Source organism: Dendropsophus ebraccatus, chromosome 12, assembly GCF_027789765.1.
Source record: "Dendropsophus ebraccatus isolate aDenEbr1 chromosome 12, aDenEbr1.pat, whole genome shotgun sequence".
NCBI classification, from domain to species: domain Eukaryota; kingdom Metazoa; phylum Chordata; class Amphibia; order Anura; family Hylidae; genus Dendropsophus; species Dendropsophus ebraccatus.
Window position 1 is genome coordinate 90,465,087 of NC_091465.1, and position 17,366 is coordinate 90,482,452.

The 17,366-nt window shown below is 52.7% G+C and overlaps 1 protein-coding gene across 1 annotated transcript; it reads left to right on the forward strand.

Annotated features, from left to right (window-relative positions):
* Positions 1-9,176: 9,176 nt before the first annotated feature.
* On the forward strand, positions 9,177-13,319 carry LOC138769984 (putative dispanin subfamily A member 2d). Its single transcript, XM_069948790.1, has 3 exons — positions 9,177-9,246; positions 11,199-11,414; positions 13,107-13,319. The coding sequence occupies exons 2-3, from the start codon at positions 11,256-11,258 to the stop codon at positions 13,266-13,268; spliced, it is 321 nt and encodes a 106-aa protein (XP_069804891.1). The 5' UTR covers positions 9,177-9,246; positions 11,199-11,255; the 3' UTR covers positions 13,269-13,319.
* Positions 13,320-17,366: the final 4,047 nt, after the last annotated feature.

The following is a 17,366-nucleotide window of genomic DNA, read 5'->3' on the forward strand; positions in this document are numbered from 1 at the left end:
TACAGCTACAGCACACTGTCACCACCTCAGGTACAGCTACAGCACACTGTCACCCCCTCAGGTACAGCTACAGCACACTGTCACCACCTCAGGTACAGCTACAGCACACTGTCACCCCCTCAGGTACAGCTACAGCACACTGTCACACCCTCAGGTACAGCTACAGCACACTGTCACCACCTCAGGTACAGCTACAGCACACTGTCACCACCTCAGGTACAGCTACAGCACACCGTCACTACCTCAGGTACAGCTACAGCACACTGTCACCACCTCAGGTACAGCTACAGCACACTGTCACCCCCTCAGGTACAGCACACTGTCACCACCTCAGGTACAGCTACATCACACTGTCACCACCTCAGGTACAGCTACAGCACACTATCACCACCTCAGGTACAGCTACAGCACACTGTCACCACCTCAGGTACAGCTACAGCGCACCGTCACCCCCTCTGGTACAGCTACAGCACACTGTCACCCCCTCAGGTACAGCTACAGCACACTGTCACCCCCTCTGGTACAGCTACAGCACACTGTCACCCCCTCAGGTACAGCTACAGCACACTGTCAGCACCTCAGGTACAGCTACAGCACACCGTCACCCCCTCAGGTACAGCTACAGCACACTGTCACCACCTCAGGTACAGCTACAGCACACTGTCACCCCCTCAGGTACAGCTACAGCACACTGTCACCCCCTCAGGTACAGCTACAGCACACTGTCACCCCCTCAGGTACAGCTACAGCACACTGTCACCCCCTCAGGTACAGCTACAGCACACGGTCACCACCTCAGGTACAGATACAGCACACTGTCACCTCCTCAGGTACAGCTACAGCACACTGTCACCACCGCAGGTACAGCTACAGCACACTGTCACCACCTCAGGTACAGCTACAGCACACCATCACCCCCTCAGGTACAGCTACAGCACACTGTCACCACCTCAGGTACAGCTACATCACACTGTCACCACCTCAGGTACAGCTACAGCACACTGTCACCACCTCAGCTACAGCTACAGCACACTCACCACCTCAGGTACAGCTACATCACACTGTCACCACCTCAGGTACAGCTACAGCACACCGTCACCCCCTCAGGTACAGCTACAGCACACTGTCACCCCCTCAGGTACAGCTACAGCACACTGTCACCACCTCAGCTACAGCTACAGCACACTCACCACCTCAGGTACAGCTACAGCACACTGTCACCACCTCAGGTACAGCTACAGCGCACCGTCACCCCCTCAGGTACAGCTACAGCACACTGTCACCACCTCAGGTACAGCTACAGCACACTGTCACCCCCTCAGGTACAGCTACAGCACACTGTCACCCCCTCAGGTACAGCTACAGCACACTGTCACCCCCTCAGGTACAGCTACAGCACACTGTCACCCCCTCAGGTACAGCTACAGCACACGGTCACCACCTCAGGTACAGATACAGCACACTGTCACCTCCTCAGGTACAGCTACAGCACACTGTCACCACCGCAGGTACAGCTACAGCACACTGTCACCACCTCAGGTACAGCTACAGCACACCATCACCCCCTCAGGTACAGCTACAGCACACTGTCACCACCTCAGGTACAGCTACATCACACTGTCACCACCTCAGGTACAGCTACAGCACACTGTCACCACCTCAGCTACAGCTACAGCACACTCACCACCTCAGGTACAGCTACATCACACTGTCACCACCTCAGGTACAGCTACAGCACACCGTCACCCCCTCAGGTACAGCTACAGCACACTGTCACCCCCTCAGGTACAGCTACAGCACACTGTCACCACCTCAGCTACAGCTACAGCACACTCACCACCTCAGGTACAGCTACAGCACACTGTCACCACCTCAGGTACAGCTACAGCGCACTATCACCACCTCAGGTACAGATACAGCACACTGTCACCTCCTCAGGTACAGCTACAGCACACTGTCACCCCCTCAGGTACAGATACAGCACACTATCACCACCTCAGGTACAGCTACAGCACACTATCACCACCTCAGGTACAGCTACAGCACACTGTCATACCCTCAGGTACAGCTACAGCACACTGTCACCACCGCAGGTACAGCTACAGCACACTGTCACCACCTCAGGTACAGCTACAGCACACTGTCACCACCTCAGGTACAGCTACAGCACACTGTCACCACCTCAGGTACAGCTACAGCACACTGTCACCACCTCAGGTACAGCTACAGCACACTGTCACCACCTCAGGTACAGCTACAGCACACTGTCACCACCTCAGGTACAGCTACAGCACACTGTCACCACCTCAGGTACAGCTACAGCACACTGTCACCACCTCAGGTACAGCTACAGCACACTGTCACCACCGCAGGTACAGCTACAGCACACTGTCACCCCCTCAGGTACAGCTACAGCACACTGTCACACCCTCAGGTACAGCTACAGCACACTGTCACCACCTCAGGTACAGCTACAGCACACTGTCACCACCTCAGCTACAGATACAGCACACTGTCACCACCTCAGGTACAGATACATCACACTGTCACCACCTCAGGTACAGCTACAGCACACTGTCACCACCTCAGGTACAGCTACAGCGCACTGTCACCACCTCAGGTACAGCTACAGCACACTGTCACCACCTCAGGTACAGCTACAGCGCACCGTCACCCCCTCTGGTACAGCTACAGCACACTGTCACCCCCTCAGGTACAGCTACAGCACACTGTCACCACCTCAGGTACAGCTACAGCACACTGTCACCACCTCAGGTACAGCTACAGCACACTGTCACCACCTCAGGTACAGCTACAGCACACTGTCACCACCTCAGGTACAGCTACAGCACACTGTCACCACCTCAGGTACAGCTACAGCACACTGTCACCCCCTAAGGTACAGCTACAGCACACTGTCACCCCCTCAGGTACAGCTACAGCACACTGTCACCCCCTCAGGTACAGCTACAGCACACTGTCACCCCCTCAGGTACAGCTACAGCACACTGTCACCCCCTCAGGTACAGCTACAGCACACTGTTACCACCTCAACTACAGCTACAGCACACCGTCACCACCTCAGGTACAGCTACAGCACACCGTCACCTCCCCAGGTACAGCTACAGCACACCGTCACCACCTCAGGTACAGGTACAGCACACTGTCACCACCTCAGGTACAGCTACAGCACACTGTCACCACCTCAGGTACAGCTACAGCACACTGACACCACCTCAGGTACAGCTACAGCACACTGTCACCACCTCATGTACAGCTACAGCACACTGTCACCCCCTCAGGTACCGCTACAGCACACTGTCACCACCTCAGGTACAGCTACAGCACACTGTCACCACCGCAGGTACAGCTACAGCACACTGTCACCACCTCAGGTACAGCTACAGCACACTGTCACCACCGCAGGTACAGCTACAGCACACTGTCACCACCTCAGGTACAGCTACAGAACACTGTCACCACCTCAGGTACAGCTACACCACACTGTCACCCCCTCAGTTACAGCTACAGCACACTGTCACCCCCTCAGGTACAGCTATAGCACACCGTCACCACCTCAGGTACAGCTACAGCACACTGTCACCCCCTCAGGTACTGCTATAGCACACTGTCGCCACCTCAGGTACAGCTACAGCACACTGTCACCACCGCGGGTACAGCTACAGCACACTGTCGCGACCTCAGGTACAGCTACAGCACACTGTCACCACCTCAGGTACAGCTACAGCACACTGTCACCCCCTCAGTTACAGCTACAGCACACTGTCACCCCCTCAGGTACAGCTACAGCACACTGTCACCCCTTCAGGTACAGCTACAGCACAGTGTCACCACCTCAGGATCAGCTACATCACCTACAGCATACTGTCACCTCCTCAGGTACAGCTACAGCACACTGTCACCCACTCAGGTACAGCTACAGCACACTGTCACCCCCTCAGGTACAGCTACAGCACACTGTCACCACCTCAGGTACAGATACAGCACACTGTCACCACCTCAGGTACAGCTACAGCACACTGTCACCACCTCAGGTACAGCTACAGCACACCGTCACCACCTCAGGTACAGCTACAGCACACTGTCACCACCTCAGGTACAGCTACAGCACACTGTCACCACCTCAGGTACAGCTACAGCACAGTCACCACCTCAGGTACAGATACAGCACACTGTCACCTCCTCAGGTACAGCTACAGCACACTGTCACCACCTCAGGTAGGGCTACAGCGCACTGTCACCCCCCCTCAGGTACAGCTACAGCACACTGTCACCACCTCAGGTACAGCTACAGCACACTATCACCACCTCAGGTACAGCTACAGCACACTATCACCACCTCAGGTACAGCTACAGCACACTGTCACCACCTCAGGTACAGCTACAGCACACTGTCACCACCTCAGGTACAGCTACAGCACACTGTCACCACCTCAGGTACAGCTACAGCACACTGTCACCCCCTCAGGTACAGCTACAGCACACTGTCACCACCTCAGCTACAGATACAGCGCACTGTCACCTCCTCAGGTACAGCTACAGCACACTGTCACCACCTCAGGTACAGCTACAGCACATTGTTACCACCTCAGGTACAGCTACATCACACTGTCACCACCTCAGGTACAGCTACAGCACACTGTCACCACCTCAGGTACAGCTACAGCACACTGTCACCACCTCAGGTACAGCTACACCACACTGCCACCACCTCAGGTACAGCTACAGCACACTGTCACCGCCTCAGGTACAGCTACAGCACACTGTCACCACCTCAGCTACAGCTACAGCACACCGTCACCCCCTCAGGTACAGCTACAGCACACTGTCACCCCCTAAGGTACAGCTACAGCACACTGTCACCTCTACAGGTACAGCTACAGCACACTGTCACCACCTCAGGTACAGATACAGCACACTGTCACCCCCTCAGGTACAGGTACAGCACAGTCACCACCTCAGGTACAGCTACAGCACACTGTTGCGATGCCCTGGCCCCTGGGGGCCACTTCCGCAGTGCTGGTGTTATGAGCGGGCAATGACCGGGGCAGCTGCAGGGGTTATACTTGTCACGGTATAGGCCTGAGGGCAGCACAGCTGTAGGGCCGGTCTGTGGAATCTGCGGGTGATGATGGGCATGCGATTCTTCGCTGCACTTAGTCAGGGCACCAGTTAGTGGACACCAATGCCAGGGTTCAGTAACAGCGGTTTTATTATAGATGAGGTAACTAGTAGCAACAGTTCTGTCCGGATGCAACCGGGTATATAGCAGGGTTTGACAAATAAAGCAGGAGTGGTGCTGCATAGGCTGTGAGAATACGTGCCGGATGATGGGAGTAGGAGTATGAGAGAAATAGCGTTGCTGGGTGGATTAGCTTGAGAATAATACTTGCTGTGAATCCTTGTAGCGATGATGAGAGATAACGGAATGACACCCAGATGAGAGAGAAGACTCCGGACACTTGAGCAGGCAGATACAGCCGAAGACTTGAATACAGCAGCAGACTCAGTCACTCTTCTGAGGGAGAGGACAGAACAACACAACCTCCTTGCTTGAAAGCAGGGGCTGAACCGACTTGTCAGCAGGAAGTGGGAGGTCACATGGTTGCTCCTGGCCAGAGCTAGTCGGCCATTGGAGGAACCATGGTTACAGGTCACGTGATCAACAGCCTTGCATACCACTGTACAATGCAATAATACACAGGAATACATGAGAATACACATGAGAATGCACATTACTAGAGAATACTAGGGGAAAACCAGCAGCAGTTGCAGTGCAAACACTTACCAGAACAGGCATTGACACAGCAAGAGAAATGGCCATAATAGGAGTAGTAGTCTGCATGTACTGGGACACTGCATACCTCCCTAGCAAGTTTGAGCCGACCTCGGCGAATCTAGAAGGCAGCAAACATGAATAGACTGGACAATCAAACAACAGGAATGAATGATGAGAGTGAGTGTGATGAGGTGTGTGTTTCCCACGCCCAAGGCACAGGTGAGAAGAGAGAGAGAATGAGAAACCCTAGTGGCAGGACTTCACCTAGGGGTGCCTAACGTACTCTGGCGACCAGGTAGCTAGTGCGTGAACCATCTGACGTGTAAGCCAGGACAACTTAACTGCTGGCGGGTGACCCTCCATATTCCAGCCAGTTAGACAGTAGGTTTTCTGTAAAATGTGTTACCCTACTGGAGGAGAACGTGAAGACCTGTGTACTATCTTGGCGTGTTTGTGAAATGTCTTGGATACCTGAAAGAGAATAGAACAAAATAATAAAAGCAAGCATACATCTGGGCGCCCATGCATACGGGTCAATCATACAACACAATTACTCAATAGGCCAAACACACGAAAGGGTATCCAAGGTACAATATGTATGGACCAGTGTGAAGGTTAGGTATGACTATGTGTGATAACTACTGTGTTGGGACAAGACAGAGGCGAACAAATACTGGAAACAAAAGGAAGGGAAACACAAGGGACAACAAATACTGCGAGGTCCTGAGGAGAACTGGCTCACATGAATCTGAATGAAACCTGAGAGAAATCTGAATGAAAATCTGAGAAAAATCTGCATGAAAATCTGAGAAAAATCTGCATACAAACTGGCTCAACTAAATCTTTCCAGCTATAGATATGATATAGACAATACTGAGACTGGATGAGAAAATACACTCCTACATAAACTGGACTTTCTCTGAGGTATATATATACTGACTTCTCTTACTCAGAGGAGGAGCTATCTGACTTAGACACTGGAAAATATACTGTTTTACAAAAGAGGCGCTCTACTCTGAGGCAATCTATGTAACCTTGTGCTTACTCAGAGGAGGAAATACAAAGACTTCGATAACACTGGAATACAATAGTACAATAAGTGCAATAATGAAATAAGTGCAATAATACCCTGTGTGGAACACACAATCACAGGAAAGTGCATTAGGAAGGAATGGGTTAAGTGTCTCTGTTAGGTAGAGTCTCTTTTAGGCAATTAGACATCATCCATGTAAAAGGCTCTGGGACAGGCACTAGAGAACCTTTTGTTATTGTAAGTGTCCATCAGCTCATGGCTGGTTAGTACAGGGAACTTGGTCAGGAGGACCAGGCACGGACCTTAAACGTTGCAGGAACTGGAACAATTAAACAGTTAGACAACAGAAACAGTTAAGGACTCATCTTTCAGGAGGACACTTAACAGAAATGTCCTGGAGGACCCCAAGTGGCACCTCTCTTCTTCTCCCAGGAGTAGTATCGAGAGGGGGCCGGAGCAGGAATGTCGCTGGAGGCGGCGGTGACCACAAGACTTGGGGTCACAGTGGTCACAGGAGAGATGTTGGGGGCCACATGATAGGTGACCGTCGTGGTAGAAGAGGCAGCCTTAGCCACAGCAGTGGGGGCAGTAGAGGGGACTGCGGTAGTAGACGGGCCTGCTGTAGTGGAAGCTGCAGGAGTAGCGCTAGGCATAGCGGTGGCAGCTGTAGTGGCAGGCGACAGGGCAGCGAGGGCCTGCTGAATCTCCTCTATCAGCTGCATACTCTTAGGCCCAGGCCCGAGCATCCATTGCGGCAGGGGCGGCGGATCACGCCCTGGAGGTTGCCACAGACCCGGGGATATGAAGGCCTTAGCAGAGTTCTCCCCTTTAGGGCCAGGGACTGAGGACAACAGAGTCTGTCCACTTACAATTTGTTCACTGTCCGGTGATGAGGACCCTCCGGTACAAGAAGCGAGGTCAGCGGTGCTGGAGTGACCGGGTCCTGGAGAAATGCTGGTCTCAGGTATGGGCCCCTCATTCTGATCAGAAGAGGCCGGGATGAAGGCCCGGTGAAGACTTCCGTCGCCCGACGGGGCAGCGTCCCAGCTGGTGTCGCTGTAGGATGGGAGCGGTGCTAGCAGGCAGGCAGGATTGCTCTCCGGCAGCTCCGGCATCCCTGGTGCTGCGGCTGCAGGCAAACGTTTCTCGGGGGCCGCCATCTTGTCACGCTCTGGCCAGAACTTGTAGCAGGAAGGGGAGGAGCGCCAGGCTGGAGGATCAGGTTCCAGAATCTGCCCAGCAACAGTGACGTCATCTGGCCCAGGCAGCCAATGGAAAGTCTATGGCGCCGGACGATTCCCGCACTTTGGCAGCATGGCTGTTAACCCCCTCCTCTCCGGGGTATGGCGCAGCCAGAAATTGAAGAAGACGGCGGCCATCTTGTGTACTGTTTAGGGCCCGAAACACCTCAATCACCCCCATAGTAATCGGCAAAGTCTCTGGGGGGGGTAGCAGTACAGTTTTGGGGACACTGACAGTTGGCACAACACAGTCTGTATCCTGTTCGTGACGCCAAAAATGCGATGCCCTGGCCCCTGGGGGCCACTTCCGCAGTGCTGGTGTTATGAGCGGGCAATGACCGGGGCAGCTGCAGGGGTTATACTGGTCACGGTATAGGCCTGAGGGCAGCACAGCTGTAGGACCGGTCTGTGGAATCTGCGGGTGATGATGGGCATGCGATTCTTCGCTGCACCTAGTCAGGGCACCAGTTAGTGGACACCAATGCCAGGGTTCAGTAACAGCGGTTTTATTATAGATGAGGTAACAAGTAGCAACAGTTCTGTCCGGATGCAACCGGATATATAGCAGGCTCTGACAAATAAAGCAGGAGTGGTGCTGCATAGGCTGTGAGAATACGTGCCGGATGATGGGAGTAGGAGTATGAGAGAAATAGCGTTGCTGGGTGGATTAGCTTGAGAATAATACTTGCTGTGAATCCTTGCAGCGATGAGGAGAGATATCGGAATGACACCCAGATGAGAGAGAAGACTCCGGACACTTGAGCAGGCAGATACAGCCGAAGACTTGAATATAGCAGCAGACTCAGTCACTCTTCTGAGGGAGAGGACAGAACAACACAACCTCCTTGCTTGAAAGCAGGGGCTGAACTGACTTGTCAGCAGGAAGTGGGAGGTCACATGGTTGCTCCTGGCCAGAGCTAGTCGGCCATTGGAGGAACCATGGTTACAGGTCACGTGATCAACAGCCTTGCATACCACTGTACAATGCAATAATACACAGGAATACATGAGAATACACATGAAAATGCACATTACCAGAGAATACTAGGGGAAAACCAGCAGCAGTTGCAGTGCAAACACTTACCAGAACAGGCATGGACACAGCAAGAGAAATGGCCATAATAGGAGTAGTAGTCTGCATGTTCTGGGACACTGCACTGTCACCTCCTCAGGTACAGCTACAGCTACAGCACACTGTCACCACCTCAGGTACAGCTACAGCTACAGCACACTGTCACCACCTCAGGTACAGCTAGAACACACTGTCACCACCTCAGCTACAGATACAGCACACTGTCACCACCTCAGGATCAGCTACAGCACACTGTCACCACCTCAGCTACAGCTACAGCACACTGTCACCCCCTCAGCTACAGCTACAGCACACTGTCACCTCCTCAGGTACAGCTACAGCATACTGTCACCACCTCAGCTACAGATACAGCGCACTGTCACCTCCTCAGGTACAGCTACAGCACACTGTCATCACCTCAGGTACAGCTACAGCACACTGTCACCACCTCAGGTACAGCTACAGCACACTGTCACCACCTCAGCTACAGATACAGCACACTGTCACCACCTCAGGTACAGCTACAGCACACTGTCACCACCTCAGGTACAGCTACAGCACACTGTCACCGCCTCAGGTACAGCTACAGCACACTGTCACCGCCTCAGGTACAGCTACAGCACACTGTCACCACCTCAGGTACAGCTACAGCACACTGTCACCACCTCAGGTACAGCTACAGCACACTGTCACCGCCTCAGGTACAGCTACAGCACACTGTCACCGCCTCAGGTACAGCGCACTGTCACCACCTCAGGTACAGCTACAGCACACTGTCACCGCCTCAGGTACAGCTACAGCACACTGTCACCACCTCAGGTACAGCTACAGCACACTGTCACCACCTCAGGTACAGCTACAGCACACTGTCACCGCCTCAGGTACAGCTACAGCACACTGTCACCACCTCAGGTACAGCTACAGCACACTGTCACCACCTCAGGTACAGCTACAGCACCTACAGCACACTGTCACCACCTCAGGTACAGCTACAGCACACTGTTACCACCTCAGCTACAGCTACAGCACACCGTCACCACCTCAGGTACAGCTACAGCACACTGTCACCACCTCAGGATCAGCTACAGCACACTGTCACCACCTCAGGTACAGCTACAGCACACTGTCACCCCCTCAGGTACAGCTACAGCACACTGTCACCACCTCAGGATCAGCTACAGCACACTGTCACCACCTCAGGTACAGCTACAGCACACTGTCACCACCTCAGGTACAGCTACAGCACACTGTCACCACCTCAGGTACAGCTACAGCACACTGTCACCTCCTCAGGTACAGCTACAGCACACCGTCACCACCTCAGCTACAGCTACAGCACACTGTCACCACCTCAGGTACAGCTACAGCACACTGTCACCACCTCAGCTACAGCTACAGCACACTGTCACCACCTCAGGTACAGCTACAGCACACTGTCACCACCGCAGGTACAGCTACAGCACACTGTCACCCCCTCAGGTACAGCTACAGCACACTGTCACCACCTCAGGTACAGCTACAGCACACTGTCACCACCTCAGGTACAGATACAGCACACTGTCACCCCCCTCAGGTACAGCTACAGCACACTGTCACCACCTCAGGTACAGCTACAGCACACTGTCACCCCCTCTGGTACAGATACAGCACACTGTCACCGCCTCTGGTACAGATACAGCACACCGTCACTCCCTCTGGTACAGATACAGCACACTGTCACCACCTCAGGAAGGGCCCGGGAGCTGACAGATTCCCTTTAAGCAAACATTCATTTTTTAGAGGTTTTCTATTTTAAATACCAGCCACTTCTAGTGCCGCGGGACGCTTGGGTTTTAGTTTTGTTTTGCAAAGAACTTACAGATTTACATAGGGAATAAGACATGTAACGGCTTAAAATGTCCGGATAGTTAGTAAATGTCTCCTCAGACCTCCACCCTCCTAACACAAGACATGAGACGTTGGTGACCCAGATTCTCTTTAAGGATTGATGTCAAAGTTTCCAGAGATTTCCTGTTCTGTGATCTCCTCCTCCTCCTCTTCCTCATATATAAGGTGAGCAGAGCCGAGCGCCCATAGCAGAAGCATCACACAAGTCTCCTGCACCTGCGGATGGAAGGAGACAAGATGCAGCCCCCGGCCTATGAGGAAGCGGCCGTCCAGCCCACGGCTCTCAGGCCTCACCAGAGCGATTACCTGGGCTGGTCCATCATGAACCTGCTCTGTTGCTGTTGGCCCCTCGGGGTCATCGCTCTCCGCTACTCTATTAAAGTAAGTATTATAAAAATACAGATTTTACCCTGTGATTTTCTGTACACGTTACCATTAGTTACTATTTAAAGGGGTTCTCCAACACTCGCTCACAGTGACAAAAAAACGCAATCCTGTCGCTTTTTCCTCTTTTTGTTTACGCCGTTGTGCCCGTTCACCATATGGTAATATTATTGTTATAGCTGAATAGATCGGACAATTGCGCATTCTACGATATAGTGTATAATATGTAAATGGTAAATTTTCACTTTTATTGGGGGAGGGGCTATGTTACATATATATATATATATATATATATATATATATTTATTTATTTTTATTTTTTTTCACTTGTTAAGCCCGCCCCCAGGGGACTATTACCCTAATGTCCCTAGATTACATACACTGGTCTATCCTATTCCATGCTGTAGCATTGATCAGTGTTATCGGTGATCTTCACGTCTGTATTTGAGGATCGCAGAGCTGACTGCATGGAGATAAGTTTTAGGGTATGTGCACACTATGGAACTGCGCGGCGCCTGTCCCATAGACTCTGATGTCCCCCGCACGGCCTCCGTAATGTGCACATACCCTTAGACCTCTGTCAGTCAGTAAAAACGATCGGGACCTTCGCATCGGGACTCCCAGTCACACAGCTCCTTTCACTGTCAGTTAAATGCAGCGATCGCAGCATTAAACGGGTAATGGCTGACAGGCGGGAGCCTCTGCGGCCGCCCATCATGGACAGTGAGGAGGCGGCAGCTGAAGGACTAAAGGACCCCTTTAATGTAAGCCTCCAAAGGACCTCTGTAATGTAAGTCTCCAGAGGACCCCTTTGATGTAAGTCTCCGGAGGACCCCTTAAATGTAAGTCTCCGGAGGATCCCTTTGATGTAAGTCTCCGGAGGACCCCTTAAATGTAAGTCTCCGGAGGATCCCTTTGATGTAAGTCTCCGGAGGACCCCTGTAATGTAAGTCTCCAGAGGACCCCTTTAATGTAAGTCTCCGGAGGACCCCTTTAATGTAAGTCCCCGGAGGACCCCTTTAATGTAAGTCTCCGGAGGATCCCTTTGATGTAAGTCTCCGGAGGACCCCTTTAATGTAAGTCTCCGGAGGTCCCCTGTAATGTAAGTCTCCAGAGGATCCCTTTGATGTAAGTCTCCGGAGGACCCCTGTAATGTAAGTCTCCAGAGGACCCCTTTAATGTAAGTCTCCGGAGGACCCCTTTAATGTAAGTCTCCAGAGGACCCCTTTAATGTAAGTCTCCGGAGGTCCCCTGTAATGTAAGTCTCCAGAGGACCCCTTTAATGTAAGTCTCCGGAGGACCCCTTTAATGTAAGTCTCCAGAGGACCCCTTTAATGTAAGTCTCCGGAGGACCCCTTTGATGTAAGTCTCTGGAGGACCCCTTTAATGTAAGTCTCCGGCGTACCTCTTTAATGTAAGTCTCTGGAGGACCCCTTTAATGTAAGTCTCCAGAGGACCCCTTTGATGTAAGTCTCTGGAGGACCCCTTTAATGTAAGTCTCCGGAGTACCCCTTTAATGTAAGTCTCCGGAGGACCCCTTTAATGTAAGTCTCCGTAGGACCCCTTTAATGTAAGTCTTCGGAGGACCCCTGTAATGTAAAGCTGGGAAAGCTGGGTGACGGCCCCTGTAGGTGACATGACGGCAACCATATTGTTTTATTAGAATGGCTCTCTCTTTTTCCTTCTCAGACCCGCGATGCCAATCACCAGAATAACCCGGACTTGGCCGCTGACTACTCTCGCACCACCAAATGCCTGAACATCACCGCCACCGTGATCGGGGTCATCCTGAACATCATTATTATATACTATTATATTAATCACAGCAAAGTTACCACCGAATATCATTAAAGCTAAAGTCCAGGGGCAGCGGCCAATGATGTCACATCCCCCCTCCCCCATACAGGAAAAATTGAATAAAATCCTCTAAAAATGACCCCCGTGTGCAGTGCTGCTTTATATGGCGGTAACCCACCGCTCTGTATGTGTCTGCAGGGTCAGGGCGTCTCCAGTGGTGTCACCCCGATAAGAGGGGGACAAGGGGGAGGAGCAGTGAGCCTTATCAATAAGAGGGGAACAAAGGGGAGGAGCACTGACCCCCATCAATAAGAGGGAGACAAGGGGGAGGAACAGTGAGCCCATCAATAAAAAGGGACAAGGGGGTGGAGCAGTGAGCGCAATCAATAGGAAGGGGACATGGGGGAGGAGCAGTGAGACCAATAAATAAGAGGGGAACAAGGAGAAGAAGCAGTGAGCCCCATCGATCAGAGGGGTACAAGGAGGAGGAGCAATGAGCCCTATCAATAAAAGGGGGACAAGGGGGAGGAGCAGTGAGCCACATCAATAAGTGGGCACATGGGGGAGGAGCAGTGAGCTTGATCGATAGGAGGGGAACAAGGGGGAGGAGCAGTGAGCCCCATCAGTAGGAGGGGGGCAAGGGGGAGAAGCAGTGACCCCCATCAATAAGAGGGGGGCAAGAGGGAGGAGCAGTGAGCCCCATCAATAAGAGGAGGACAAGGGGGAGGAGCAGTGAGCCTGATCGATAGGAGGGGAACAAGGGGGAGGAGCAGTGAGCCCCATCAATAAGAGGGGAGCAAGGGGGAGGAGCAGTGAGCCCCATCAATAAAAGGAAGACAAGGGGGAGGATCAGTGAGCACCATAAATAAGAGGGGGCAAGGGGGAGCAGCAGTTAGCCCCATCAATAAGAGGAAGACAAGGGGGAGGAGCAGTGTGCCCCATCTATAAGAGGGGAACAAGGGAGAGGAGCAGTGAGCCCAATCAATCAGAGGGGGAAAAGGAGGAGGAGCAATTAGCCCCATAAATAAGAGGGGGCAAGGGGGAGCAGCACTTAGCCCCATCAATAAGATGAAGAGAAGGGGAAGGAGCAGTGAGCCCCATCAATAAGAGGGAACAAGGAGGAGGAGCAGTCAGCCCCATCAATAAGAGGAAGACAAGAGGGAGGAGCATTCAGACCCATAGATTAGAGAGGGACAAGGGGGGGAGCAGTGAGAGCCCCTAGATGGTGTTATTTCGGAGGGACAGCCGGTCACTTGCTAGGTGCTAAGTCCTTGTTCCTTGTTCTTTTCCGCTGACCTGGTCCCTAGTCCCTGCCCGCTGCCTTCCCATTGTTCCTGAGCACTGCCTGCCACCTGCAGTTACGCCTACAGCCCTCTGCCTGCACTACAGCCCTCTGCCTGCATCTCCTGCCTACTGCTCCTGCCACGCCTCGCCTGCCGTCACTAGCAACCAAGCCAGGGGTAGCGACTTGGGGGTCGCCTGCCGCAGCAAGTCCATCCCGCCTTGCGGCGGGCTCTGGTGAAAACCACCGGCCCCTTAGACTCCGCTCCCTGGTGAGGTTAGTGCCATCGCTGGTGACGGTCCAGTGGATCCACCACTCCAGGCGTTACAGTAGGCTCCAACCATGGACCCCGGCGAGGTGCCTGATATCCGTGATGTAGCCAGAGTGGTCGCCCAACAGGCGCAACAGATCCAGCAACAGTCGCAGCAGATCCAGTAACTGACTGCCGCCTTACAGCAGCATACTACCGCCCAGCGCTCACCACCACCTGCAGCCTCTTCAAGACTTCGACTGGCTCTCCCGAGTAAATACGGAGGCGATCCCAAGTTGTGCAGAGGATTCCTGACTCAATGCACCATACATATTGAACTCTTAAGTAGTCAGTTTCCCACCGAGCGCTCTAAAGTGGCTTTCATCATCAGCCTATTAGAGTGTAGAGCTCTGGCTTGGGCCACGCCCCTGTGGGACCGAGGGACCTGTTTCTGCCAATCTCACAACCTTCCTGGCCGAGTTTCGCTCCGTCTTTGAGGAACCTGCCCGTGCATCTTCGGCTGAGACTGCTCTCCTCAATCTCTCTCAAGGGAGCTCCTCTGTTGGCGACTACGCCATCCAGTTCCGCACCCTGGCAGCAGAATTAGACTGAAATGAGGCCGCTCTAATAGCCACCTTCAAATAGACCGGGTCATGGCCCTGTATGCGAACCCTAGTGCGAGAGTCCGCGCCAATGGCATCCTGTCGGAGACTTTCTGCATTCGGAATGGCACGCGGCAGGGTTGCCCCCTGTCTCCCCTTCTATATGTTCTCACCATGGAACATCTTGCGATTGCATTAAGGCGTAACCCTTATGTAACAGGGCTGGTTGCTGGGCAGGACCACCACAAATTGGCCCTATATGCAGATGATTTGCTGCTTTATGTGACTTCACCACAGGTGTCCCTTCCTGCCATTCTCTTTGAATTTGACAGGTTTGGTAGACTAAGTAATTTTCAGGCAAATCTCTCCAAGACTGAGGCGCTTAATGTATCTCTCCCTTCTGGTACCATGGAGGGCCTTCGCCATGGTTTTGCTTTCAAGTGGAGGGAGGAACACATTACGTACCTTGGCGTTAATATTCCTGCTCAGCTTCATCTACTTTTCCCTCTCAACTATGCTCCATTGCAGTCTAAAATACTGTCCCTGCTGTCAGCTTACCACACAAAATATTTGTCGTGGTTTGGCCGTATGGCTGTGATCAAAATGGACATACTCCCGAGGTTCCTGTACCTCTTTCAGACTGTGCCAATTCATGTGTCCGCTTCCTTTTTTAAAGTGCTTCAACGTGCTTTTACACGCTTTGTGTGGTCGGCATCGCGTCCGAGATTAGGGCGTGACACATTATCTAAACCAAAACAATTGGGAGGCGCGGGTGTCCCGGACCTTCAGTTGTATCACGAGGCAGCTATTCTCACGCGGTTACTGGACTGGGCGCATGCTGACCGGACAAAGCTATGGGTGTTATTGGAGAGGTCGCTTGCTCCTCTTAATGTTCTCATGGCTCCGTGGATTTCTCCTGGCGACAGGGGAGACCCGACATCCTGGACATTCCTAGCCCCGCACATTTTCTGCATCTGGGATAAATGGGTGGTTAGGTATGGCATTTCCTCTCAACCTGGCTTGATGTCCCCTCTGTTTGGGAACCCTGGGTTCCAGCCTGGAATGTCGAGACGCACTTTTTTAGTTTGGGATAGCTCCATGGGAGTGCGTTTGGCTCAGGTGTTTCCTCAGGGGGCTTTGCCTACTGTGGAGTCACTTAGATCCGCACATCCTGACGTGTTGCTTTCCTGGCTGGAATACAGTCAACTTCAATCCTTCTTTCAGGCTCTGGTGTCCGGAGCGGCTCTCTCCAGGTCTCTCACCGATTTCGATAATTGGTTTCTCCCTGTTGAGTCGGGGTCACGGACCTTATCCAGATTGTATCAACTCCTCCTAACACTCAGTAACGCGGGACGGGCCCGTTTCTTTCATAAATGGGAATCTGACTGCTCTACGACTTTTTCAGAGGAACAGGTCCACAAGATCTGTACTCTTACTCACGGTCTCTCCATGGCCTCACACGCAAAGGAGAAGAATTATAAAATCCTGTCAAGGTGGTATAGGTGTCCTACTGATATCCAGCGTATGTACCCATCTGCGTCTGGCGCCTGTTGGAGGTGTGGGTCCCAGGATGGGGGAATTCTACATATATGGTGGGCATGTCCCGTGATCAGACCCTTTTGGGATAGAGTGTTCCAGGCGTATGAGGCTTATTCGGGGAAGCGTGTCGCCAATACGCCGCAGAGTGCCTTGGTGAGCCTCCTCCCGGGCTCTATCTCTTCTATTAAGAAGGGTGTTTTGAGGCACTTCTTGACGGCTGCACGCCTGGTCATTCCCAGGCACTGGAAAACCTCGGAGTGTCCCTCTATGGCGGAGTGGCTGACGGAGCTTAACGCGATCTGTAGGTATGAAGAACTTATTGTGGAGGATCATGATCGAACCACAGCTTACTCTAAGGTGTGGCGGGCATGGATCTTGTTTAAAGATTCCCCTGATTTTCCACAACTGATTCGTTGAGCTCCCTGGGCCACTTTGCCATTTGTGACGGGGCTCGGAGGCGGTCCCCGGTCTCCTGCGAT

Coding starts and splice junctions, on each gene's coding strand:
- LOC138769984 (XM_069948790.1), top strand. CDS start 11,256: ATGGAAGGAGACAAGATGCAGCCCCCGGCCTATGAGGAAGCGGCCGTC. Junction 11,415..13,106: donor CTCTCCGCTACTCTATTAAA/GTAAGTATTATA, acceptor TTTCCTTCTCAG/ACCCGCGATGCCAATCACCA.